At 39.1% G+C, this 27,518-nt stretch overlaps 2 protein-coding genes across 2 annotated transcripts; both read left to right on the top strand.

Annotated features, from left to right (window-relative positions):
* Window positions 1-401: 401 nt before the first annotated feature.
* LOC121511981 (cytochrome P450 2J4-like) lies at window positions 402-15,693 on the top strand. Its single transcript, XM_041790888.1, has 9 exons — window positions 402-665; window positions 1,960-2,122; window positions 2,210-2,359; window positions 2,700-2,860; window positions 9,009-9,185; window positions 9,281-9,419; window positions 13,056-13,243; window positions 13,859-14,000; window positions 15,068-15,693. Exons 1-9 carry the CDS (start codon window positions 465-467, stop codon window positions 15,241-15,243), a joined length of 1,497 nt encoding a protein of 498 aa, XP_041646822.1. The 5' UTR covers window positions 402-464; the 3' UTR covers window positions 15,244-15,693.
* A 2,273-nt stretch (window positions 15,694-17,966) lies between these two features.
* LOC121511983 (cytochrome P450 2J4-like) lies at window positions 17,967-27,518 on the top strand. Its single transcript, XM_041790889.1, has 9 exons — window positions 17,967-18,227; window positions 20,712-20,874; window positions 20,981-21,130; window positions 21,423-21,583; window positions 23,025-23,201; window positions 23,298-23,436; window positions 25,644-25,831; window positions 26,027-26,168; window positions 27,263-27,518. Exons 1-9 carry the CDS (start codon window positions 18,027-18,029, stop codon window positions 27,436-27,438), a joined length of 1,497 nt encoding a protein of 498 aa, XP_041646823.1. The 5' UTR covers window positions 17,967-18,026; the 3' UTR covers window positions 27,439-27,518.

Raw genomic sequence — 27,518 nt, 5'->3', positions numbered from 1 at the left:
AAAAAAATGTTTGTTATTCAGGTTAGAAATAAAACATGGTTATCACAGTTGAACTTTACAGTGGATCATGATTTTGCAAACCTTCATGGGCCCCCAATTTGGCTTGGCCCCAAAAAGCTCTTACAGGTTTTGAGCTGTATTTTAACACATTTATCAACCAGATTTGGTCTTTGCTAAGGAATAAAAAGTGTCAATTCTTTAGTTGACAGCTCAATAAAACATCTAAAGACATGTCCCACTAACCACTAGTCTCAGGGATGCAAATATTTTTAGTAAAGTAAAATGTAATTACGGCTTCAATTACTTGTTCCTGTGTGTGTGATGTGCTTTATTTTGAAGGTTTCGGACGTTAACCGGAAGACATGTGTTAAGAAGTATTAGCTTTGCTTTCCTCTGCTTTTGTAAACTGTCGACCTGCTGATGTTGCTCAGTGAATATTTACGCTAGCACAGATAAACTTTCTAATGGAGACAATTACAAGTTTACTTGGGATTGAGTGGCTGGACTGGAAAAGTATTTTGATATTTTCCCTTGTTTTCTTGTTATTAGCTGATGTTTTGAACAACAGAGTGCCCTCAAACTTTCCCCCGGGACCGTGGGCTCTTCCTCTGATCGGTAACCTTCATCAGATCCAGCCAAGCAGACTTTACCTGCAGTTCACCGAGGTGAGTGGAGGCCATACAGCGGCTTTTTGTGGGAGGTGTCATCGTATAGTCTACACATATCAAACTTGATGTATGAGTTACTAAAAGCACAGTAGAGCATGCTAGAAACTTATAAGACTGCAAAAAACGCAGTCTGTAGGAGGCAGTTAGTAGAAAAAAATGGGCACAACAAGTGGTGAAAAGTAGTTAAAAGTGGCTCAGAATGTGCGGAAAAATAGAGCTGGGCAATTGATCGAAATAAAGATTAACGGGAGGGTGCAGTATTTCTTTAACCTGAAGTGCGTGTTTTTCTTGCAGCAAAAATTTTTTGCTCTACATGTTATGCAGTCATTCAAGAGTCATTTTGTTGGAATAGTTTACAAAAACACTTTCGTCAGTTTTTCTTAATCAAAACAAATATTACATAAAAATGTTTACTCTCTTCAATACAAGAGTTCATATCAAATTTGCAATATGAGTCATAATGATCACAATTAGATCATTTTCAAAATTGTTCAGACAGTTTAATCTATGTAATATTTTGTTGGATAAGATATAGAATTTATTGATGGTGTTTGTTGAAAAATACATAACATGCAGAACTTAAAAAATAATCACAGTCGCAATGTTGGGGAAAAAAATTGCAATTAGATTATTTATCTACATCAGGGGTGTCCAAACTATGGCCTGGGGGCAAAATGGCGGTCCATGGTCCCATTTCGATTGGCCCACAGCAAATTCTAGAAATGAAATGAAATATAACCCACATTTGAACATGAAGCTTGTTCTTGACCGTATTGTACTTCGTAGTTACATATCCAAGTGTCATCCCCAAAAACCTGAAAATATATTTGCCTGTCAGCCATTAAATTGAGCGTTTAGTGTAAGTACACACAGGCCATGGAGTTAAGCTCTGCCCCTATAGAAAGGGGTTTGAATTGAAAAAGATGGAAGGAGTGATTTAAAGGGGTTAAGAAGTGGCACAAATGAATTATTTCAACATAAAGAACCAATAAAAGCCTGATACACTTTTCAGCTCCACAATGTGTAAGCCAGGGCACATGCAAGCACCTATACTATTGATCATGTAGGGGTGAAAGTAGCATTCAAGTTTAAGAAATGTATTTCGGGGAGTTTAAGGTGATGATCATCAACTTGAAGGCCACACCCTAAATTAAATACCTTACCTAAATAAACAAGGGGAGTTATTTCTATTGTAACATTCTTTAGTTATATGGATTCCTTCATTTTTTCCATCCTGAGAAGGAGTCATGTTACTCTTTGACCTGAACACTACTCTGCTCTTTGTGTTCAGTTTGCAGGGAAGTATGGGAAGATTTTCAGTGTTCGACTCTTTGGTGGAAGGATTGTGGTCCTTAATGGCTACGACCTTCTGAGGGAGGCCCTGGTTCAAAGAGGAGAGGACTACGTGGATCGCCCCATAGTACCACTTTTTACAGACATTGGTGGGAATAAAGGTAGTGTGCACTGTATTGTTCAGGTGTAAGTTGTACTGTTTTTATCAGATTTAAATCCAACAGTACCCTGTTTGGTATTTCTCAAAGGTCTGGTGGTATCAAATGGCAATCCATGGAAGCAACAGAGGAGATTTGCTCTTCATACACTGAGAAACTTTGGAGTGGGCAAGAAATCCCTGGAGCCATCCATCCAGCAGGAGTGCCAATATCTCGCTGAGGCTTTTGCCAGTTATCAAGGCAAGAATAAATTTTCATTTGTTTAACAAGAAAAAGCTTTAAATTTTGAGCTAATAATCTGGATAGCAAGCCTTTTTCACACATTATTTTAACCTTTAACTTTGACACACAAAGGCATACCAACACCTTGTAGAGTTGGACTATAAACCCATGACTATGGCATGGACATGTGACAATTTACGTGCTTCATTATCTAGAGAGCCACACCTGTTTGCTTCATTTTAGCTGTGGCTGGTCCAGGTATACAGAATCTGAATCCAGCCTGTTAATTGTTTATCATCATAATTAAATAAATCAGTACAAGTCTTATGTACTTTTTCTTTTCCTCTTCACTTCTTAGGCCGGCCTTTCAATGCCCAGCAACTGCTATCCAATGCTGTGTCCAATGTCATCTGCTGCCTGGTGTTTGGGGAGCGTTATGAGTACACTGACAAGCAGTTCCAGAGTATTCTTCACGCCTTCAATGAGATTGTGTATGTGCAGGGAACTCTAGGTGCACAGGTGAGCCTTCTGTGTAAACTTGTTATGACCCCAGAAGTCAAAGGATTTTTTTTAAAGGTATTGGTAAAAATGTGATTTAGATTCCAAAAATTCAGATGTCAGCAGTGAAATCTGTCACCTGACAGGTATCAGAACTTTATTTAAAGCAGTGTTTGGCTCTGTAAATGGATTCCATTTGTCTAAAATGCAATACAAAAAGCATATTACTGTTGGTAACTTCAGCAGTGACATTACAGTTACCATTCAGACTATCATGTTGTTACCTCTGTATCAGCATAACAGGATGGCAGAAAACAAATCAAATATCCTCCTTAGTACGCATTCATTCTACTCTTCTGACTTCACTCAGACGATTTTGGTTTGAGTCAAAGGATGAGGAAATCAAAAAAATAACAAGGTAATTCTCTGGCTTTCATAATAGCTGAAGATCCCCAGTCGCTGGCTGAACTCAGGCACCCATGCACTGAGGCTATAATCCTCATCGCACTGGTTGCAGGATCAGTTCCTGTTTTTGCAATCTGGTACATGTTTTTTCTCTTCTCTCTCTCCCCCCCTTTTTCCTGTCTCTCTTTAGCTAGGGATGGGCACCTTTCACATTTGAACTACTACGGTACCGATCCCGAGTGTGAAAAATATGCAATAATAAATGTTATATAACCTCAAACTTCTGAATTTTCAATAGCAAAACACTATCAAATATCAAATATATCAAAACAACATCGCACACCATTTGTAATTTAACATCACAAGTGTTTTTAAAAAATTATTCCAACATGGAAAACCTAAACTACAAGAGCTACCCAGTGTTTTTTCTTTATATTGAATAAAGTAAAACCCAGCCCCACTACCTCCTATTCTTCCAATTTCCCCTCTTGGAAAAATGTGTGTTTGGGTCCATGGAAGGAGAATAAGTTTAAAACAAATGAACAACAGAGTATGGAGTCAAAATAACTAACTAAATAAATAAAGGTATAAAATTGAACTATGTGTACTGCACATCTTCTTTCCTCATGCAGTTCTTTTTCCAACAAAACTAAGATGTCATCTTTCCCAGGTCAGGCAGAGTCTGCTCCTCACTCATCAAACAATCATGCACTCGTCCATGCAGAAGCATCAATGTCACACACAGGGTGACATATTTGTATTTACTGCAAAAAGTTAACAGAAAGTGACAAATTGTTTAATTCTGCTATAAAAATAAGCAGTGAGGACGAGCCTGTGGCTGTGTCACTCCTTCAAAATCACTCTAAATCATCCATCCTGACAGACAGCTTCTTATGGAACCAGCTGTGCCAAGTTGGAGAGATGGAGAGCAACTTTTAGGACACAGTCACACTGGGCAGTCCACACCGTGCCCTAATCAAGTGTCTGTTAGGTGACTGAGCGAACAAACGTATCCCTTTATCTACTATATTTCCATGGTTGATATTAACATGATAAACGGGCAAATCATGCTGTTTAAACTGAGGATTTGGTATGGGGGGGGGGGTGCAAACGAGCAGGAAGCAGCGGGAGCTGATCTGAGATGTCAATCATCACACTGCTTCCTCAGATTAGAAATTTTGCTGTGGTAAATCTTGAACTTCGTGTCACAAATATTGCAGCATAACCTGCATCATATTTTGAAAAATGGAGCGCTACCTTTGACCGCTTCCTATCAGCTATGCCTGTTTTGTTGATTCAGTTAGCTGCTACCGACATCATTACTTACAAGCATGCAATGCTGTGTTTGCGTCCAGCATGGAAAATTGACTACTCTTCCACTCTCTTGCAGTCACATGGATGCGTTTAGGTACAGAAAGATGGCACCGTTTGATTTTACGTGAATTGGTACTCAGTCAGTACCTATAAAAGTACAGAATTCGGTACCCATCCCTATCTTTAGCTATCCTTTCTAATTGAAAGACAAAAAAGGCCCAGAAATGATGATTTTCAGCGACAAGAAGTGTCGACAAAAGCACAGATAAAAAGGCTCAGCGTCGCCTCTTTTGTATTAAAGAGTACAAAAGAGAGATCCTAACTATCTTGTCTACTCTCATTCCCTCTTATAAGAATAGGGATTTGTAATGTTTAACTTCACCATTTTAACTGGCAATTAAGTGACATTGCATCTCAGGAGAAGTTACATTATAATGCAAAAGTAATGTAACCAAAAGGTATAACCAGTGGTGCAACCAAAAGTTAAACTAGTTAAGTTAAAATTAAACATGATCTAGCAGTCGAGTACGTGGAGATCATGTTCGCTAACCTAGTATACCTAACAGTATATAGGGTGACTGTGGGTCAGTAGGAAGATATGTTCGTCTCACAATTGAAGGGTTGTGGATTGTGGGTTTGATCCCCAGCTCCTGCAGTCCTAGGTCAATGTGGGCAAGACACTTAACCCCAGTTTTTGTCCCACTGGTTCATCTGTAGCATTTAAATAGACATGGATGCATTCGAATGGATTAGCTAATACTGATGGCTAATTCCCCGCAGCAACCGTTGCCATCAGTGTGTGAATGGAGTGAAAGGCTGTGAATGGGTAGGTGTGACCTGCACTGTAAAAGCAATTAGAGTTGTCAGATGACTAGAAAAGTAATATAGCAAGCTCAAATCCATTTATACCTCTGTTATACCCAGTGGCGTGCACAGACATTTTCAAGGGCAGGGGCGAAAAGAAAAAAAGGGCACATACAGCGCGTTCTCGCCACTGAAGAGGGCACTAAGTTTGGCGTGTTTTCGAGGGCACTTTAGACATGTTTATATGTTACACAAATGGCACATTATATAGCCATAAAACAGACTAACTAGACAGACTACTCAAGTTAGTTTGTAGTTAGGATCAGCATCCACAAAAACTGTGTAGATTCAACATTGGACTGTGAAGAACACACATAAATAAATAAATAAATCCTTAGGGGGGTCTGGGGGTCTTCCCCCAGAACATTTTCAGTTAAGTAGATGCCATTTCCTGTATTCTATTGCATTTTAACACCATATTAGCACCAGATAATCCAAACTGGTTCTGTGAGATATAGTTCTGGCTCAATATAGATCAAAAAAGCGCCCAGCATAAAAGTCATTGCAACAGTAATGTTTTATAGTATGTCTTGGTCCTAATGGTCTTCTGGAGTTTAGTGTTTTCTTCACCCTACAGGGCAGTTTAGTGTATTTTGCCAATGAGGAGGAAACTTAAACACGCCTTTTTGCCACCCAAGTGGGCAGTTTATCATGTTTTAACCAGCCAAGAAGGCAGTTTAGTGTGTTTTGCCAACCAGGAGAGCACTTTAGCACGCGTTTTGGTTCTTGAGGGCCAAAGAGGGCACTTAAGCACGTGTTTTGGCTCTTGAGGGCACTTTAGCAAATGTTTTGGCTCCCAAGAGGGCACTTTAACATGTGTTTTGGCTCTTGAGGGCACTTTAACATGTGTCTTGGCTCCAAAGAGGGCGCTTAAGCATACGTTTTGGCTCCCAAGAGGGCACTTTAGCATGTGTTTTGGTTCTTGAGGGCACTTTAGCACGCGTTTTGGCTCCCAAGAGGGCACTTTAACATGTGTTTTGGCTCCAGAGAGGGCACTTTAGCACGTGTTTTTCAACAATTGGGCCACGAGGGGGAGGGGGTAAACACCCCCCCCCACACACACACACACATCACTGGTTATACCTTTTATCTATACTACAGTCAGGCAAGGAGAGCTCCAAATATTTTGGCTTACTTTAGCTTTTATGCCATCCATCTTTTGATAGAGTCTATTATTAAACCATATCATTTGATACACTGGAAATACTTAATATACAGTTACAAGAAAAAAGTATGTGAACCCCTTGGAATTACCTGGATTTCTGCATGAATTGGTCATAAAATGTGTTCTGATCTTCATCCAAGTCTCAACAATAGACAAACACAGTCTTCTTAAACTAATACCACACAAACAATTATACGTTTCCATGTTTTTGTTTAATACAACATGTAAACATTCACAGTGCAGGGTGGAAAAAGTATGTGAACTCCTAAGCTAATAACTTTTCCTAGAGCTTATCGAGTCAGGAGTCAGCCAACCTGGAGTCTAATCAGGGACACAAGATAGGAAGTGTTGGTCAAAGCTGCCATGCCCAACAGAAAACACACACCAGTTTTGCATTTGCTATTCGCAAGATGCATTGCCTGATATGAACCATGACTCGCACTAAAGAGCTCTCAGAAGACCAACGACTAAGAATTGTTGACTTGCATAAAGCTGGAAAAGTTACAAAAGTATCTTTAAAAGCCGTGATGTTCATCAGTCCACTGTGAGACAAATAAATGGACAAAGGTCAGCCCTGGTGCTGCTCTCCTAGGAGTGCCGCAGGAGCGCAGAATGCTCAGTGAGATAAAGAACAATCCTAGCGTGCCAGCTAAAGACTTACAGAAGTCTCTGGCACATGCTAACATCTCTGTTGACCAATCTATGATACGTAAAACATTAAACAAGAATGGAGTTCATGGGAGGACACCACGGAGGAAGCCACTGCTGTCCCCCCAAAAAAATTCCTTCACGTTTGAAGTTTGCAAAAGAGCACCTAGATGTTCCACAGCACTCCTGGCAAAATATTCTGTGGACAGATGAAAGCAAAATTGAGTTGTTTGGAAGGAACACACAAAGCTATGTGTTGAGGTAAAAGGTGCAGCACACCAACATTAAAACCTCATCCCAACTGTGAAGTATGGTGGAGGGGGCATCATGGTTTGGGGCTGCTTTGCTGCCTCAAGGCCTGGATCATCATCGGAAAAAGGAGTTCCAAAGTTTATCAAGACATATTATAGGAGAACTGAAGGCCATCTGTCCATCAACTGAAGCTCAACAGAGGATGGGTGATGCAACAGGACAACGACCCAAAGCTCAGAAGTCAACAACAGAATAGCTTCAACAGAAGAAAATATGCCTTCTGGAGTGGCCCAGTCAGAGTCCTGAGCTCAGCCCAAGTGAGATGCTGTGGCATGACCTCAAGAGAGCGATGCACACCAGACATCCCAAGAATACTGCTGAACTGAAACCATTTTGTAAAGTGGAATGGTCCAAACTTTCTCCTGACCAATGTGCAGGTCTGCTCTGTAATAACAGAAAACGTTTGGTTGAGGTTATCGCTGCCAAAGGAGGGTCAACCAGTTATTAAATCCAAGGGTTCACATACTTTTCCACCCTGCACTGTGAATGTTTACATGTTGTATTCAATAAAAACATGAAAACATTTCATTGTTTGTGTGGTATTAGTTTAAGAAGACTGTGTTCGTGTATTGTTGTGACTAAGATGAAGATCAGACATTTTAGACAGACACTTTCACATTTTATGACCAATTTATGCTGAAATCCAGGTAATACCAAGGGCTTCACGTACCTTTTTTTGCAACTGTATGTTTGTCTTAGTTCTAGGAAGTCACCACAGAATTGAGATGAAAGCAATGGATGATTTAAAAGTGCAACACATTTTAATGCTACTTATACAATACTACTCCTTACTAAAGGCCTGAAGGCATGTTTTTTTCTGCCAGTAGATATTGGTGTTCTGATTGCAACAACACTTCTGAGGTTGTAAATTTTAGATAAGTTACATACAGTCCTGTGAAGCTCTTTGGATATCTAATGTAGAGTAATGACCTTTTACCAGACAGAGAAAATGACTCATGACTTTTTTCACAGGACACGTTTTAAAGTACCAAAGTGCTGTTGAAAATTAAATCCACAGACTTAATCAAAGAAGTGGAGGAGGCTGATGCAACAGCATCTTGTTTTTGTTGACCTATCAATGGGTGGTGTAGGTCCATAATTTAGCACTGAGAGTGGGCCTTTATCAGGAGAAACATGTCTGTACACCAAGCCATACAATTGGCTGGACAAATTCAACAGCAGTCCTAACATTGGCACCTTCTTAATATTGTTTACATACTCAATTTATGGATACTACAAATTACAAATTACAAATTACACTTCACATTGTTTTTATGTTGTGTTTGTTTTTTCGTTTGGTAAATTTAACAGTATGCTCATTAGTAATTTAACCTGTGACTAGTGTTGGTATTTAAAAAAATGCATCTAAGAATTGTTTTACCACATTGTCCAAGCCTTCAACATGTTTTGAATTACTGAATCATTTGAAGTTGATCTTGTAACTGTCTTATTGTTTTGTAGATGTATAACATGATGCCGTGGCTGATGAAGTGGCTTCCTGGATCTCACCAGAAGTTTTTTACATTGGCACAGAAGGTCATTGACTTCATTAAAATTAAAATCAGAGAACACAAGGACAGCTTTGATTCCTCTTCACCAAGAGACTACATTGACTGCTTCCTCGCAGAGATGGGAGAGGTAAAAGATTTAATCTGTGTGCATTGTGTTTCTCTTTGTATCTTCTATTAACATGTATTAACTAAAACTCTGTCTGTCTTTTGTGGTATTAATAGAAGGAGGACCAAGAGTCTGGTTTTGATATTGAGAATTTGTGTTTTTGCACTCTTGACCTGTTTGGTGCCGGAACTGAAACTACTGCCACTACTTTACACTGGGGACTGCTTTACATGATCTACTACCCTCAAATACAAGGTGTGTGTGTGTGAATGTGTATGAGTCATAGCTGTCCCATGCCTGTGTTTTGTAAAGGTCTTAATGTGGCTTTTATAGTTTGAATTCTCTATCAGGTAAGTGTGTATGAGTGGGACCTGGGCCATCCTCTGCCTCCTCAGTTTTGTAAGTCCCTTGACATGATTTTATTTGGAAAGCTTTAAACAGCTTTTATATAGACTATTGTATTTGAATGAAGAGAACACCATGTTGACACTAATTTTAGACAGGAACTATCCATTGAGGTGGAATAAACAAGTTTGGGGAGCCCTCTAGAGTATCTTTCTTTTTATAACCTCTTGACTATAGTAAAAGTCAGAAATGCCAAAGCCAATAATTTCCAGTAACGAACCACAATAAATCTCAATAACCCCTCTAAATTCTGGAGTACTATCAGTTCCTTATCTGATAACAATAAAGGCTTTGAGCCTCCTCTATGCACTTTGAAAGACTCAAAAAATCTCTTACAAGATCAAGGTGCTAGTCTGTTTTAATAAGTGCTTTATAGCCTCCAGATTTTGATTTGAGTCTCTTAACTCTTCTTTTAGCCCTGCAAATTTTTAATTCAGTTGCTGATGCTTCTGGTAGCCAGGATCAGTCCATCCACTCTTTTAGCCCCTTTAACTCTTTGGCTTTTAGTCCTGTTTTAGTCTCTGAGGTGCATGAAGCCCTCAAGATTTTAGACGCAACAAAGTCCGCTGGCCCATGCTTTTTAAAGTTAGCAGCTGATTTTATTTCACCTCCTTTAACCCACGTTTTAATGTGTCTCTGGTCACAGACAACATCCCCAAAGTGTGGAAATCTGCACATGCCCTCCCTCTGCTCAAAGGGGGGACCCCAGTATTTTAAATAATTACAAGCCCATCTCCAAACTTTCATTTCTGGCCAGGGTTTTGGAGACTCTTGTTAGTAACCAATTCAAGGATTTTTTTCAGTAATTACAATATTTTTCCCCCCATCTGATTTTAGAAAGAAACACAGAACAACCACAGCAGCTCTTAAAGTTCTGAAGTTTCAGTTCTTAAATTCAGCTTGTTTAAATCAGGACAGCCTGATTAAACTATAAACTGGTTCAGTAACTACCTTACTAACAGAACTCAATGCGTCCCTGCAGATGGCTATGCTTCAGCCAAATGGTATTGATCAGAATAGCATTAATGCAAATTTTCATTTTTATGTTGATGACACTGTCATGTACTGCTCAGCACCCACCCATGGCCAAGCTCCTACTCAGCTGACTCAGCTTGCTTTTCACACTGTTCAGAGTTTTTTATGATTTAAAACTTGCATTGAATGCTGATACAACTAAGTTCATGCTGTTATGAAATGCTAAATCTAAGCCCCCAAACCTTCTTTCAATTTCAACTTCCCAGGGTACTCAGATAGAGTTTGTTTTGTGTTACAAGTATCTTGGTATTTTGATTGATGAATCTCTGCCGTTTGCTCCCCACATTCAGCAGCTTAAACTTAAAGGCTTAAACTGAACCAAGTTTTTATTTCAGAACTAAATCCTGCCACTCTTATGAATGCAAAAGAGACTGGTTGCTGCCATTTTTTTTGCCTGTACTGGACTATGGTGATGTTTAAAACGTGCACGCTTTAGTCAGAGTCTACAGTTGCTAGGAAAAGTATGTGAACCTTTAGAGATTTCTTGGATTTCTGCATAAATTGGTCATCAAATGTGCTCCGATCTTCATCTAATTCACGACAATAGACAAACACAGTCTGCTTAAACTTATACTGCACAAAAAATGATATGTTTTCATGTTTTTATTGAACAACACATGTAAACATCCACAGTGCAGGGTGGAAAAAGTATGTGAACCCCTAGGCTAATGACTTATCCAAGAGCTAATTGGAGCCAGGAGTCAGCCAACCTAGAGTCCAATCAATGTGATGAGATTGGATGTGTTGGTTAAAGCTGCCTTACCCTATAAAAAACACACACCAGTTTTGAGTTTGCTCTTCTCAAGAAGCATTGCCTAATGTGAACCATGCCTGGCACAAAAGAGCTCTCAGAAGACCAACGATCAAGAATTGTTAACTTGCATGAAGCTGGAAAGGGTTACAAAAGTATCTCTAAAAGCCTTGATGTTCATGTGTCCACAGTAAGACAGTCTACAAATGGAGAAGGTTCAGCACTGTTGCTACTCCCCTTAGGCGTTGTTGTCCTGTAAAGATGGGTGCAAGAACACAGCACAGAATGCTCAATGTGGTGAACAAGAATCCTAGAGTGTCAGCTAAAGACTTACAGAAATCTCTGGCACATGCCAACATTTGTGTTGACAAATCTACAATAAGTAAAAGATTAAACAAGAATGGCGTTCATGCGAGGACACCACGGAGGAAGCCACTGCTGTCCAAAAAAAACATTGCTGCACATTTGAAGTTTACAAAAGAGCACCTGGATGTTCCACAGCACTACTGGCAAAATATTCTGTGGACAGATGAAAGCAAAATTGAGTTGTTTGGAAGGAACACACAACGCTATGTGTGGAGAAAAAAAGGCACAGCACACCAACATCAAAACCTTATCCCAACTGTGAAATATGGTGGAGGAGCCATCATGGTTTGGGGCTGCTTTGCTGCCTCAGGGCCAGGACAGATTGCTGTCATTGATGGAAAAATGAATTCCCAATTTTATCAAGACATTTTTCAGGAAAACTTAAGACCATCGGTCCGCCAACTGAAGCTCAACAGAGGATGGGTGATGCAACAGGACAACGACCCAAAGCATAGAAGTAAATCAACAACAGAATGGCTTCAACAGAAGAAAATATGCCTTCTGGAGTGGCCCAGTCAGAGTCCTGACCTCAACTCGATTGAGATGCTGTGGCATGACCTCAAGAGAGCGATGCACACCAGACATCCGAATAATATTGCTGAACTGAAACAGTTTTGTAAAGAGGAATGGTCCAAAATTCCTCCTGACCGTTGTGCAGGTATAATCTGCTACTACAGGATACGTTTGGTTGAGGTTATTGCTGCCAATGGAGGGCCAACCAGTTATTAGCCTAGGGGTTAACATACTTTTTCCACCCTGCACTGTGAATGTTTACATGTTTTGTTCAATAAAAACATGAAAACATATCATTTTTGTGCAGTATTAGTTTAAGCAGACTGTGTTTGTCTATTGTTGTGAATTAGATGAAGATCGGACCACATTTGATGACCAATTTATGCAGAAACCCAAGAAATCTCAAAGGGTTCACACACTTTTTCTAGTGACTGTAAATGCTCTGGACACTGCGTATAATGGAGCTTTGATGTTCATCCATCACTTTAAATCCCCCACTCATTATTTGTCGTATGATCGTATGGTCTCTTTTGTCCACATGTAGACTGAAACACTGGCATATTCTTATCTACAATGCTATTCTTGGTCTTCTTCCTTCCTACATTCTGACCTACATCAGTCAGAAGAGCTCAGGAACTTATAATCCTCATTCCTAGGATCTTTACTCGCCATCAGCCCCGAAGGTTAGAACTAAACTTGGAAGAAGGCCTTTAGATGAGCTGCCCCCTCTGTCTCGATTTACAACACTTTGGAGAAAGGTGAAATTCAGTTGTCAACACCATACAATAACTGCCTTAGTTTTCTGTTTTCATTGTTTGCAGAGAAAGTCCAGGCTGAGATTGATGCCATCATTGGTCCATCCAGAGTACCTTCACTAAGTGACAGAGAAAACATGCCCTACACTAACGCAGTCATCCATGAAATCCAGAGAATGGGGAACATTGTTCCATTAAATGTGGTTCGCATGGCATCCAAGGACACCACACTGGACAAGTACACAATCCCAAAGGTACATGACAACACAGATTTGAAATATTTGTCTTTACATGGTGATGGGTCGGTGGTGTGTAGGGAGCTTTGATAAATTGATCTATTAAGTTTTAACTACCAACACTCTTAAATTTAGAAAACAAAGAAGCTGTGGTTTTTTCTTTTTTCAGTTTTATTATTTTGAGTCAGTCTCCTGTAACTACAGGATAGAAAAATGATCTTGTAACTGAACCATGTAGTTTCTTTTTTAATATTTGTTTTTTTTTTATTATTATCAAACTCAATTAAAGAAATGCTAACAAAAGTAGATTACTAAGTGACAGTTACATGCCTCTACAAGGTATACAATTACCAGGCAGTGAATGTGCAGTCAGTGGTGGGTCCAGAAGAAGGGCTGGGGTGGTTTTTGTGGTAGTGTGATTGGTAGAAATCTTTTTTCTTTAATGGTGTGAGTGCATGCAGGAATCAGCATTAGGCCCAGTGATCCCAACTTTTGACCTCCAAAATCTTCATCCAAATGGACATTTGTGCAAAGTTTAAAGAAAATCTTTCAAACCATTGTTGAGATTTACTTTCACAATAATGGCCTAATAATTTAATTGATTTATTTTTCTAATAATACAATTTTTTTCAGGGCACCATGGTCATGGCCACCCTGAATTCTGTTCTACATGATGAGACCATGTGGGAAACTCCACATTCCTTCAACCCTCAGCACTTCCTGGATCAAAATGGCCAATTTAGGAGGAGAGATGCCTTCCTTCCCTTTTCAGCAGGTATAGCTTTAGACAAAAAGTAGATTAACATTGTTAGAGCTGTTTTTTGAGTAATTATGGCTGTATACCTGATTTTCAACAACTCCTGGCCTTACTAATAAAAAAATTAACCCTAGGTACAGATTTTTTTTTCCAAAATGTAATCACTTAATTATGGAGTCAAAGTGGACATTTGTGTGAAGTTTTAAAACAATCTCTCAAAGCTGTCTAGAGAAAGTGGCTCAATGGCAACAGATGTTTATTAGCCCCATGACCCTTTGACCAATAACCTCCAAAACTGTTGCATCTTAATGGACACTCATGCAAAAGTTAACGAAAATCCTTCAAAGGAACATGAGGTATCATGTTTACAACCAGAGATGCAAACAGGCCCCATGACCTTCATCTTTGACCAAAAGCCTCCAAAATCTTATTACTTCATCCTTGAGTCAGGATGAATATGTGTGCAGCGTTTGAAGAAATTATGTTAAAGCCTTCTCAAGAACTGCCCTAGCAGTGCTCAGTAATGTGACTACCAGGTTAGCCGCAGTAATGCATTACACTACTGTGTTACAGACAAATGTAGGGTGATTACAAATGTAATTTGCATTACTTTGTATCGCATAACACCCAACACTGCTTATGACTTCATCCTTAAGTCGTGGTGAACACATGTTCAAGGTATGAAGAAAATCAATCAAAGCATTCTCAGTCAATCAACTCATCAGTCTTTGCCGATTCATAACCAAAGTTATCTTAAGAATGTTCAACTTTTGCATTTTGGGCTGGCTGGACAGACAGATGGTTATACATGCAAATGGACAGGCAACCCAAAAACTTAATGCTTCTGTCCTTGGCTAATTCCAGTGCAGAGGCATTAAAGTAGGCATTTTAACATGAGGGCTAATGGGGGTTCTTTGGCTTTTGGATTCAGCTTCAAGCAGGCACTACATTGTTTTGCACTAATGCATTTTAATTCCTCTTTTAAGTTTGACTCTGTAGTATTGGGCCTGTATGAAGACTCTGAAATGCAGCAGTGTAACCAAACATACCCCTTGTGTTAAAATAACTCATCCTTTTATCCTTAGGGAAGCGTGTGTGTCTTGGGGAGCAGCTGGCCAGGATGGAATTATTCCTCTTTTTCACTTCCCTTCTTCAGAGGTTTTCTTTCACTGCACCTGAAGGAGAGCAGCCCAGTCTGGAGTTCAAGCTTGGAGGCACTCGCTGTCCCAAACCTTACCGCCTCTGCGCTGTATTAAAATAAACTGACGACTGTCTGAGAGTAACAATCTATGGTCCACATGCAGACAACACTGTTCTGGCATATTTACATTTAGGATAATAATAGAAACCTTCTATACTCTTCCTGTAATTAAAGTTAAACTTTACCAGAAAATATTTTACTCTTTACTTCCTGCTAAATAGACCTTCTATGAACACTTATGACAGATGTGCTCAAATATGTTTTGTCAGATAATCACTCAGAACTTCATTTATGATCATTCAGTTACAAACTGAATTTGCTAGATTTAATGAATGAGTGTTAACATAACTGGTCGCTGCATGTGCTTCTTTCAGACTGCTATTTGCTCATGTTCTCACTGTAATTTGGGCTGATTTCTCAGATTAGAGAATCAACAAGCACATGTACATTACTGTGTAATTTTTAAAATCTAATATGCAACAAACTGGACCTGCTGGACAAATTATGTCTCATTAAAGCTTGTGAATGAAAATGTTAATGATTCATTTCACCTGTGTACTGTTTCTTAAGCATGAATCAACACAATTAATAATGATGATAATGATTTTATTTGTATAGTACCAGGGGTGTGGTAAGGGATTTTTGGCCCCAAGAATAAAAAATACACAGGGCACTCTTAGCTGACCGGTCAAGCAAAAAAAACATTGTCCTCATCTTGCTCTCTGTCCTTGATTTCTTCTCCTCCATCATCCTCATCTTACCCTCTACCCCTGCTTTCTTCTCCTCCATCATCCTCATCTTGCCCTCTACCCCTGCTTTCTTCTCCTCCATAATCCTGATCTTGCAAAAGACCTAAGCTGTTTACAGAGGGAGATACAACAGTCAAGTTTTTAAATTAAAAAGTAAACATTACAATAACATTACAATAGAAACAGATGTACACAATAAAAGCAAGTCAAATAAAAAGACTTTAACAGATTTACTATGAAAATAATGAGTCACTTTGAACAAACCATACAGAATTAAAAGCGTGATTTCTAAGATTTGATTTTTGACATTGCTATTTACATTTGTCTAAGGGAACGGTCTTCCTGATTGTGACTCTGAATTTCACTTATAAGACTATGGCATTAAGATAAGATATGCCTCTGTTTTTTGAACAGTTATGTTTGTTTAACCAACTCAGAACTTAAGGCTGACTTAATGTCAATAGGAGTCAGGTCTGAAACAAATTTGAGCTACAATGTTTTTCTTGTTACTGTATGTGAAAGCATTTCTGTCTTGCCATTTCCTCCATCAGCACAACAAGAGTTACTGTAATACAAAAGGGGCAGAACAGATGGAAACAGAGTTAATGAGGTTGCTGCAAGCTGCATAAGCATATTTTCAAAGTGAAAATTGTCAGACACTTGGTTTTGTTTGATCACTTCATTATGTGCTAACAGCAGCAAGTTTAATGGGAACAACTGCTCAGTACACTGACATGTAAAGTCCACTGAGCTTTTGTAATCACGCTAATGGTTCTTCTACTGGAAGGCAAATGTAGTCATCTATATGACACAATGAAATTATCATTTATTGCAACAAGTGTAAAAATTTTAAGCAGTTTATTTCAGGTAAAGATGCCAGGCTGAATGTCTCAGATACCTACACTAAATCTCCAAATTCAGATGATTTTTTTTCTTGTGTTGACCGCTTAGTGCAGTCCTACTCTAAAATAGTGAAGTCTGTGGGGGCTGACTACTACACCAAGTTACCAACTTTCCATTTTGTCTCATTTCTGCTTTCTTTCCTGTAGGACTTACTGAAAGTAAATTTAGAAGATGGAACATGGTTGTTTAGTCACTCATTAAATCCAAGCAGATGGTCATACAGGTATACTGACAGTGCATTAGGCCTGTATTACATCAGAGACACTGTATCTTTGTGCATCCAAGTCCAGTGGATGTAACGCAGGATAGTCACCTCCCTCCCATACCACAGACAACATGGGTCTCTTTCTGCTGCCTTCAGGCTGCCTCCTTGGAGGGTGTTATTGGTGTATTGTTCATGAAAACTTATTCTTAGACCAGACCATTCTTAGACCTTAGATGTTAATTAGCTTAAGAAGTTCATCACTTTTTTGCTAGCTCCTGAAATCATCAGATTCAGCACTGTGACAAGACGAGAGATATAGTGGACCATTTTAGAAGCCCTTTTTCCATGATTTAAACTTAAACTTTAAACCCAGACACTACACATTTGACTCCATTTGAGTCCTTTGAGTGCTTAAGCTTTGCAGTGGACCAGTGTTAATTTTGTCAACTAAAACTATGACTAAAAATGTTCGTTGACAGCCTTTTTTTCCATAACAAAAACTAGACTAAGACTAACAAAAAAGATCTGTGATGACTAAAACTGACAAAAAATAAGTTTAGTCTTCATCAAGATGACTAAAACTAGACTAAAATGTAATGTAGTTTTCACTGGGCATTCAAAATCCATATTTCTCCACTGTGGGTAAATCTGTCAAAAAACAATGCAGCTGTAGCTATTCAGCCTCTAAGCTGTATGAAGCAGGGACCCCAGGTTTGGCAGTGTGCACACTAACATGACTTGGTACCAGATTGAGGCAAGAAAATAAATGGTTGGACTAAGAGTAAAAATTCAGCAAACAGGGTTCACATGCAAGCACATGTGCCTTCATATACTGTGTGTATAGTGCTTTTAATTTGAAGTTCAGGTTGGGCAGGTTGGAAGTCACGTGTTAATGATTGACATGTTCTCTGTGTGTTAAAGTGCATTTGGTTTACTAGAACCTGTTCAGTTGGTTTTGTGCAGATATCACACAAATACATTTAAAAATGGAGGCATTAATGAGTGTACTTGCATTTGAGTGGATGGACTACAAAAGTATTTTGATCTTTTTGTGTGTTTTTGTGTTACTGGCTGATTTCCTGAAGAACAGAGTACCGGCAGACTTTCCTCCTGGACCGAGGCCGCTTCCATTTATTGGTGATCTTCTTCGCATCGAACCCAGAAGGATGCATCTGCAGTTCACAGAGGTTAGTTGTGTGCCTATGTGTGAAACCACCAGATCTATAGGTGTCTGGTTTCAGAATAAACTACAGGGTTTAGAAATAAATAAATGAACTTAGCACAGAAAGTAAGGAAATTTGTGTTTGGTAGATTATTTCTTTGTTGTTACAATGCTTCTTGGCAATAAACCTTATACTGTTGGAAAGCCTGTTTATTTCCCTTTTAAATGGTGCCATATTTGTAAGGAACATGCATTTGTTGGATGAGCAGCAGAGCTGAGTATGTGGGTTGCACCCATGAAAAATGTGCCAAATCTTCTCTGCCAATGCATAACAGCTTATTCTGCTGTTGGTACTGACTCTTGTTTTGAGCTTCTGGTACCCCCAGGTGCTGCCAATCAGGGCAGCACCTGTGAGCATGGGCCATGCTACAGTGGTCAGTAGGTGTCTGGCAACACGTGCACTGGAACCTGAACATGTAGAGGAACATTATTTGATGTGTTATGTTAAGTGATGAGTCCAGTTTCTGCCTACGGCAGTTGAATCATAGGGTCAAAGTGTGGAGAAGATGCAGAGAACTCTGCTGATTGCTGCACCAATGGAGTAACATCTTTTGGTGGAGGCAGTGTGATGATGTGGGGCAGCATCTCCCTCACTGGAAAAACAAAGCTGGTCATCATTGAAGGCAATCAAACACAAATTTTCTTACTTTTTGTGCAAAGTTTATATAAATAATTATCCTGTAGTCACTTGAAGCTTATGGTCATCTATTCCAACTAAAAAGGGTATAGCATAGCACTTCAATTTTCAATCAAAATTTTTTTTTAAAGCACACAAGGAAAAACTTTGGAAGAATAAGTTAACCATCCAGAGTTACTATTCAACAGCTGATGAAAAGTTCCTTTCCATAATCATCAACACCATTGAAAGGCTTAAAGTATGAAGGAAGCAGAGGGGAAAGCAGTCTGACAGCAAATAGTCTGTCATAAAAAAAGAAGACTTCTGTTATTTGTGGTGTCAGCTTTTTGTTTGGATATTATTTATGGTAGATTCTGGCTGGTGAGATTCAACGCACTAGGCTGATAAATCTGATGAGAATTATACAAACTTGATCCTTCTTTTAAAGACTTTTTAAAACATAATGTATAAAAATAATGTGCCTGAAATCACAGGAAAATGATGGCTGTTACTTTCATTCCTAGGCAGAGCTAGGGTGTGGCTTATTGGTCTAAAGCCCTGAAAGTTTCTCTAAAGCTCAGAGTCTTTCAGGTTGGTAAAAGGCAAGTTGCTACGGGCTGTTATGATAAAAACAAACAGATGGTGATAAATGGACCCAGCTTGTCACAACATGGAAATTTCTTTCTTGCAGCAAACCTGGCCAAATCATAATCATAAACATAATCTGCTTTAACTCAGAAATTTACCCAAACAGGTTGATACATTTTCTTTTATATTTTCCAAAACACACACTTTTATTTTAACTTGATGTTGTCCACATGTTTGCTTATTTTGCTGTTTATCTTTTAAGAGGTGCCTTTTTTTATAGCACTATCATTTTCATTCCATTAGTCAAACATTTAGTCATACAAAGTATGGCTATTAAAAACAAGACTAATACTGTAACTCAGTTTTATTGAACATAAACATTTTTCAATGTCTTTCTCCTTCAATCTCCTCCTCTTCTGCATCGACATGCCGCTGCATTCAGTTCTTCCATGCAGCAGGTCTTCTTCAGACAGTTGTCTCAGAACCTCTGTTGTTCTTTTTGTAACTTCTCACAAAGACTCAAAACGTGTTCCTGTGAGCACAGATTTGATCTCAGGACAAAGGAAAAAGTCACAGTGCTAGATCAGGTGAATAGGGAGGGTGATCAAGCACTTTGATTTGATTTGGGTCAGAACTGAGAGCGCAGTGTGAGCTGGCACATTGTCTTAATTAAGAATGAAACCCTTTTGCACTATTGTGGTTTCTTTCTTCTGACTTTTTCTCACCGTTTTTCAGTTGATTCACCGTTGACCATTCTGGAACCCACTCCTTCAAAATTATACCCTTAATGTCAAAAGAAAACAAACACGGCCCTGAATTTGGACTTGCTCAGTGATACTTTCTTCATCCATGGTGACTACAGTGTTTTCCAGTGCATTGATTCCATTTTGTCTCAGGATCATATTGGAAGATCCAGGTTTCATCACATGCAATCACTCCTTCTAAAATATTTGGGTTTTCTTCAGTTTTTTCCAAAATTTCTCCACAGATTTGCTCCTTTTGATCAGGAGTCAGAAGTTTTGGGACAACTTTGGCACACACTTTTGTCATGTTGAAATTTTCATGCAAAACTTGCCAAACTGCCCATTTATCAATGGAGACAATCTCTGCTTTCATTCTTAAACTGAGTGGTCGACCATTTTAAAACAATGTATTGAAAGTTTTCACAAGCCCAGGACGTTCATCATCTTGTACATACGTCTTGTCACAGTTGTGCCTCAACACCGGTCTGCTCTTTGTGTTCAGTTTGCAGAGAAATACGGAAACATTTTCAGCATCCGGTTCTTTGGAGGAAAAGTTGTGGTCATTAATGGATATGAGCTTGTGAGGGAAGCGCTGGTCCAAAGAGGAGAGGACTACACCGATCGTCCTAATGTACCAATTTTTGATGCACTGGTTGGAAATCGAGGTATTGTGTCATGCACTCTTGTGTATTGTATTGTATTGTGTCAGTGGTAGTGACTTATAAACATATCCAATTACTTCAGCTTAATGCTGTTTGGTGTGTCTGAAAGGTCTTGTGATGTCAAATGGCAACATATGGAAGCAACAGCGGAGATTTTCTCTTCATACTCTCAGAAACTTTGGAGTGGGCAAGAAAACCCTGGAGCCATCCATTCAGCAGGAGTGCCAATATCTCATCGAGGCTTTTGCCAGTCATCAAGGTACTCTGAAAGTTCTTTTTTTAAATTTAACAACCAGCAAAACAAGATTTGAACTCATAAACTTGATAGTAGGCTTTGGAGCATGAAACATTTTTACTGACATGTAGTGTTGGACTATAAACCTCTGACCATGTACATGTGACTTCATCCCTGCTGCATTATCTGCAGGACCTCACCTGTTTACTTAATGTTCGCAAGGGCTCAGCTCGTTCGATTAACTGATTCAAACCTGTTAATCATTCATAATCACTGTCATATAAAATCTGCTGTATCTGCTTTTTCTCTTCGATAGGCCAGCCTTTCAATGCCCATTACCTGCTAAACAACGCTGTATCCAATGTCATCTGCTGTCTGGTGTTTGGGGATCGCTATGAGTACAAAGACAAGCAGTTCCAGAGAGTTCTTAAGAACTTCAGTGAGATTGTGTACTTAGAGGCGAGTCTGGGTGTGCAGGTGAGACTAATGTGCAAAAAAAGCCACAATAAATCGGGATATACCCAGGTAGACTTCAGAAGGCGATAGGCTTTTTGTAATTTCTGATTATTAGACACTAGATAAGGTTTAAAAATGTGTAAACAGAGTTTAAAAAAGTCAACTATTGGTTCAGCACTGCAGTAAAAGGTATGTAGTAAAAAACAATGTAAATTAGCAATCATGTCTACAATAATAATTCATTATGGCTCATTATTAACATTACCAAAAACTGAAATATCAATGCAGTAACTCTTTATTTAACATAATACTGTATATTACAATTTGAATGTTGATTAAAAGGGCCTCTGACTGTTCAGTGCTTATGTGTGAAAAAGGTTGGGGATCACTTGTTCAATTTATTTTACCCTTAGTTACTTTAATTACTGTTTGTTTGTAGTTTTTTTGTCTTGTTCTTTTGAGTCATTACTGACAGATTAAAGTAGGAGAGTAAATCTAAAAGGTGAGTAGATTTTAAAAAGTAATTGAAGGACAACACAAGAACCCCCAAATAGAACTGCATTTCAAATGTAGTCTGCATATGGCCTGAAGGCATTTTTTCAGTATACGATCATATTTTTATAGTTATAACAAAATTTTAGAAATATTCAGTTGATTACAAACAGTCCAGAGAATGAAACATGCATGAATCATAGTATTTTTGTTTCACAGCAAACATATTGACTTGCATGAATAAATTGCTCTTTAGAATACAAACATTACCGATAGCTCTGCTCTATTTAAATACACCTGTCATTGTGGCCATAGGCACCATTTTACAACTTCAGTGGGAAACGTCCTTTAGTGAAATTCAGCCATCACTAATACTAGTTTACACTGATTTAGTTTCTCTCTCTTTTTGTCTCCTTTACTCAAACTGTCTCTTGCAAGAGAGGCTTCTGTCAAGAAAAAAGTACATGTCTATACACTAAGCTGAACTCTCTGCAGGAAAGTCCAGCATCAATCCTGGTTTTAAAAATAACAAACTAGAAATTGTTGCTATGAGATCAGGGGCCATTTTCATGAAGCTTCATAAGTTCAAAGAATTGTTCTTTATAAGGAAATTCAGAGAAAGTTCTTAGAATCACAGTGTTTTCTAAGAATTCTCTCTCAAAGATAAGACTACAGCCTTGTAAAGATAAACTAAGAGAGCTCTTAAGGGGAAAGATTTCCTAGAGTTGCGAGAAAAGGAAGAGCAATAGGTGATAACACAATTATAGGTCAGTGACAGCCTCTGTGCACTGTCTCTAACAGTATGTCCACATCTACATTATAAAATAGACCCTTTGTGCAGTAAATGCTGCAGCATGTCCAGTTGTGGTACATTACAGAGAAAGGTTTCATTTCCCTGGTTTCTGTGCCTGATTTAAACTTTTCAGTGACTGACTCAGAGATGATCTGTAACTCTCCTGTTGCTCTGTAGCTGTATAACATGTTGCCCTGGCTGATGAAGTGGATGCCTGGATCCCACCAGAAGACTTTCACTCTGTTACAAGAGATTATTGACTTCATAGATGTCAAGATTAAAGAACACAAGGAAAGCTTGGACCCGTCCTCGCCGAGAGACTACATCGACTGCTTCCTCGCAGAAATGGGAGAGGTAAAAGCTTTTTTCTTTGCATATTGTTCTTCTCTTTACACTTTATGATGAAATGTGTTGACTGTTGTTAGCATCTTTCTTTTGTTTGATTTATAGAAGGAGGACGTAGAGTCTGGTTTTGATATCAAGAATTTGTGTTTCTGTACTCTGGACCTGTTTGCTGGTGGAACTGAAACTACTGCCACTACTTTACACTGGGGACTGCTTTACATGATCTACTACCCTCAAATACAAGGTGTGTATTAATGTATGAGTCATGTCTGTCCTATCCCATGCTAGCTTAGTTCTGGAAGGGCATGACTTTATAAATATAAGGCCCAATATTAGGCAAGGAGGAAGAACTACTGAGCAGGCCTGCCCAGAAGAGGCTGGGCCCCTGACAACCCAGATAATGGGCCCTCCCCAGCCATGATTTATTGATGTCAACGAAGGTGTGCTGGATCAGTAGCATTAGTGCTAGCATTCATCCTGGCTAACAGGTTTTGGGTTCTAATGGTAAAATTATTTAGTCGTGTTACTTTTGCATCCCTTTTTACCACTTTTCGCACCAATTTTTGTCTTTTTTTAAAATAGATACATACTTTACTGATCCCGAAGGAAATTCAAGTCTCAGCTGTTTAATTAAAAAAGTAACAAGGAAAAACAAGAACAGTAAGATCCACAAACCAGAGAAAAAAAAACAGCCAAAACAACACTGTGGTCCAGAATGTGCAGAAAGTAGGCAGAAAAACATAAAAGACAAAAAGATATATACATATATACAAGGACAGTGTGTAACCTTTTCGGGCCAGTAAAGTTAAATAAAATAACATCAGAAGAAGGATACCTTCAGGTTATTGTGTGAGAAGTTACAGAATCTGTCTTGAATAAATATATGAACATATGGACACAGTATGGATAAAGTATTGCACAAATAAATAAATTACGAGCAGTGGAAGGTATATAGAAATAGAAATATTATGAGTACCATTCTGAGAAGTTATGAGTAACTAAGAACAGCATGGGCAAAAATAAATACAGAAAGTAAATAAATACCAGGAATAATTGCATTTAAATGAATATTTGACAAAAATAATTTAGTGCAAAAGGAAAAAGACACCTGTGCAAGTGGGTTTCCGGTGCATGGTGCATAAGTTATTGAGATGGAATCACAGTTTGAACAGTCCCTGTGTTCATGTGTTGCTGTTTCTGCTTCCTGCCCGCCCCCACTTTACATTTTTTATCTCTTTACACCCATGTTCATCACTGTTTCCCAATTTTCTGCCACTTTTTACCCAGTTTTGCCTGTTTTTTGTCACTTAAACCCCTGTTTTGCTATTATTTTATGGTGTTTAACCCATTTTTGCCACTTTTCTGTCAATATTAACCCAGTTTGGCCACTTTCTTGCCAGTTAAAACCCAGGTACGTTATTTTTTTGCCATTCAAACCCAGTTTTGATCTATTTTTGCCACTTTGAGGCCAGTCTGCCCACTTTTTTGTAACTTAAACCAAGTTTGCCACTTCTCTGTTACTAATAACCCACTTTTGCCACATTGTAGCCACTATTAACCTAGTTTTGTCACTTTTTTGCCTGTAATACCCAGTTATGACACTTTTTTGCCACTTAAACCCAGTTTTGTCATATTTACCACTTTCAACCCAGTTTTGGCCACTTTTTTAGCCACTTTTTACCCATCTTTGCCACATTTTTGCCAATTTTATCCCGCTTTGCCCCATTTTGTTAAGAAACGGGGTTTACCTCTTCAAAAATGCTACATTGTTAAATAGTATACATAATTCATAACTTTTTGTTGCATTAATACGATTGTTTTTAGGTAAAAAATAAAATATGGTTACACTGCTTAACTTAACCCATAATGGACCATGATTTTGCTGACCTCCGTTACGTTACAGTGCCTGAGGGATGAACCAAATACCGAGTTATCAGACTTCTCTCCCCTGCAGATAGAGTTAATTCCAGGAAGCTAGAATGGGGGCTTTGGTAGACTGCCAAACCTGAGACAAAGGGAGGAGTAAAGCAGATTCCAGACTGCTGCTCCTTCACAATAATCAGTTCATATATCTGATTCTAATCTCTATCTTTGGAAGGGTTTTCTTAATGCATCCATGACATGAATGAACTAGCCCCAGATATGCAGGAGGAAATGGAGGGTTGGACAGACATGGGCCTGTATTTTGAGGCTCAGCGTTGGAATGTAAGGATTAAGAACTTAAGAAAGATGAAAACAGGTTCATTCAGAGTTACTGGAAAATGACAAAAGTCTTATCTGGATATGGTCTTAAGTCAGTTAAAAAAGGAATGAAAGCTGGTGTTGTACCCTGCAACATTTTAAGACAGGGAAGTCACGTATAGGAAGAGATGTGGGTTTTTCCTCAAATGTTGCAGAAATAAATGTTCTCATTTTTCTCTTGTTTGTTTTGTTTTTTCTCTGTGAGGAAAGAGAGAGTCCAGGCTGAGATTGATGCTGTCATTGGTTCATCCAGAGTGCCCTCATTAAATGACAGAGAAAACATGCCCTATACTAACGCAGTCATCCATGAAATCCAGAGAATGGGCAACATCCTCCCCCTCAATGTGCCCCGCATGGCGACCAGGGACACTACACTTGACAAGTACACAATCCCAAAGGTACATGATGTACATATGAAAACAATGGGGAGGGAAATCCTTGACATACATGTCCATATGAATACAGATACACTGTGGAAAAACAGTCATCTATTGCTTTCCACTGCCACTCAGTGTTACACTTTTCATACTGAAAAACGTACTTAAATCGATAATTAGCCAATCGAATAAATGTTCCACTTAACATGTCCTCAGGGAACCATGATCATGGCCACGCTGAACTCAGTTCTACATGATGAGAAGATGTGGGAGACTCCACACTCCTTCAACCCTAAACACTTTCTGGATCAAGATGGCCAATTCAGGAAGAGAGACGCCTTCCTTCCTTTTTCACTTGGTAAGTCAGAAGTTATAATGACAGACTGCAAATGATGAGTAGACAGAGCCACCTGGACGTCACCCTTTGCTTTGTTGTTTAGTGGTTTAGTGTTCAACATTATTATTGTCATATCAGAATCAGAAATACTCCTCGAGAAGCCATATTTGGACAATAGATGACACTGAGAGTAGCAAAAGCTGGGAAACAAAGTTATAAGAGTTTTACACCCAACACTCAGTGGTCAGTTCATTAATGTTCCTTCCACTGTTCCTGCAAGTTAAAAGTCTTGTGGCAGCAAGATTCAGTTTTAGGATAAGAGAAGGGCTCGTACTGTCCTTCTGAGGTGGGAGAAGAGTTGTGTGTCCTTCTTCGGATACCGTTGGGCTTTCTTTTCTTCTTTATAAGGATGAAACAAAAACTTGTACTTAACCGCCTGATTGCTGTCTATGCTAAAACTTAAGCTAAAGCTGGGAACTGGAGCAACAGTGGAAGGCAGCTGGTCTGCTGCTTGAATGGTGGTGGAACATACTGGATGCCCTGCAGAGTCTCCTCATATCTCCTCCTATCAGAGAGGAGAATGTGCCCTGCAGCAAGGGTTCCTAGGATGAGGAGTCCCTTTCTTTATATGACTCTTTGTTCAGACAGTTTCTTCCAAAATTACGAAAACAGGCCTCTTCAAGTTTGCTAAGCCTTGGTCATATTGGCTTACTACCAACGAATGTTGCACTGCACCCCTTAGAAGGCCTATAAGAATAAACAGTTGGCTCATTTTCCCATGTCCAGGATGGAAGCTGCATTGCTCTTACTGTGTCCAAGGTTCAACTATCAGTCAGCGCTTCCTTTCAGCACTATGAAACACACTTGCCCACTGAGGATGGGCAGTGTGAAACCCCAGTAGTTGGGCACACCCTCTGGGAACTACCCCCTAAATCCATTATTCCACAGGCGCTATCTCAGACCACCATAGGACCCTTTAGAAGTGTCAGCTTAGACAGTCAATCAACATCAAGAGCCTTCAGCATCTCAGGGCAAATCTATTAGTATCTTAATTATATTATCAATCATAATGAATGTCTTGTGTTAGGCTAATCTTTTGCTCTTTGTATCCTCAGGTAAGCGTGTGTGCCCTGGGGAGCAGCTGGCTAGGATGGAATTATTCCTCTTTTTCACTTCCCTTCTTCAGAGGTTTTCTTTCACTGCACCTGAAGGAGAGCAGCCCAGCCTGGAGTTCAAGTTAGGAGGCACTCACTGTCCCAAACCTTACCAGCTCTGTGCTGTTCAGCGTTAAACCACTAACTCTTGCAGAGTGGCATCTACAGTTGAAACCAGAAGTTTACATACACTATATAAAAAGGCACATTAACTTTT

Source organism: Cheilinus undulatus, linkage group 7 (assembly GCF_018320785.1).
Source record: "Cheilinus undulatus linkage group 7, ASM1832078v1, whole genome shotgun sequence".
Lineage (NCBI taxonomy): Eukaryota > Metazoa > Chordata > Actinopteri > Labriformes > Labridae > Cheilinus > Cheilinus undulatus.
Note: the sequence above shows the minus strand (reverse complement) of the source record. Positions and strands in the feature narration are given on the sequence as shown.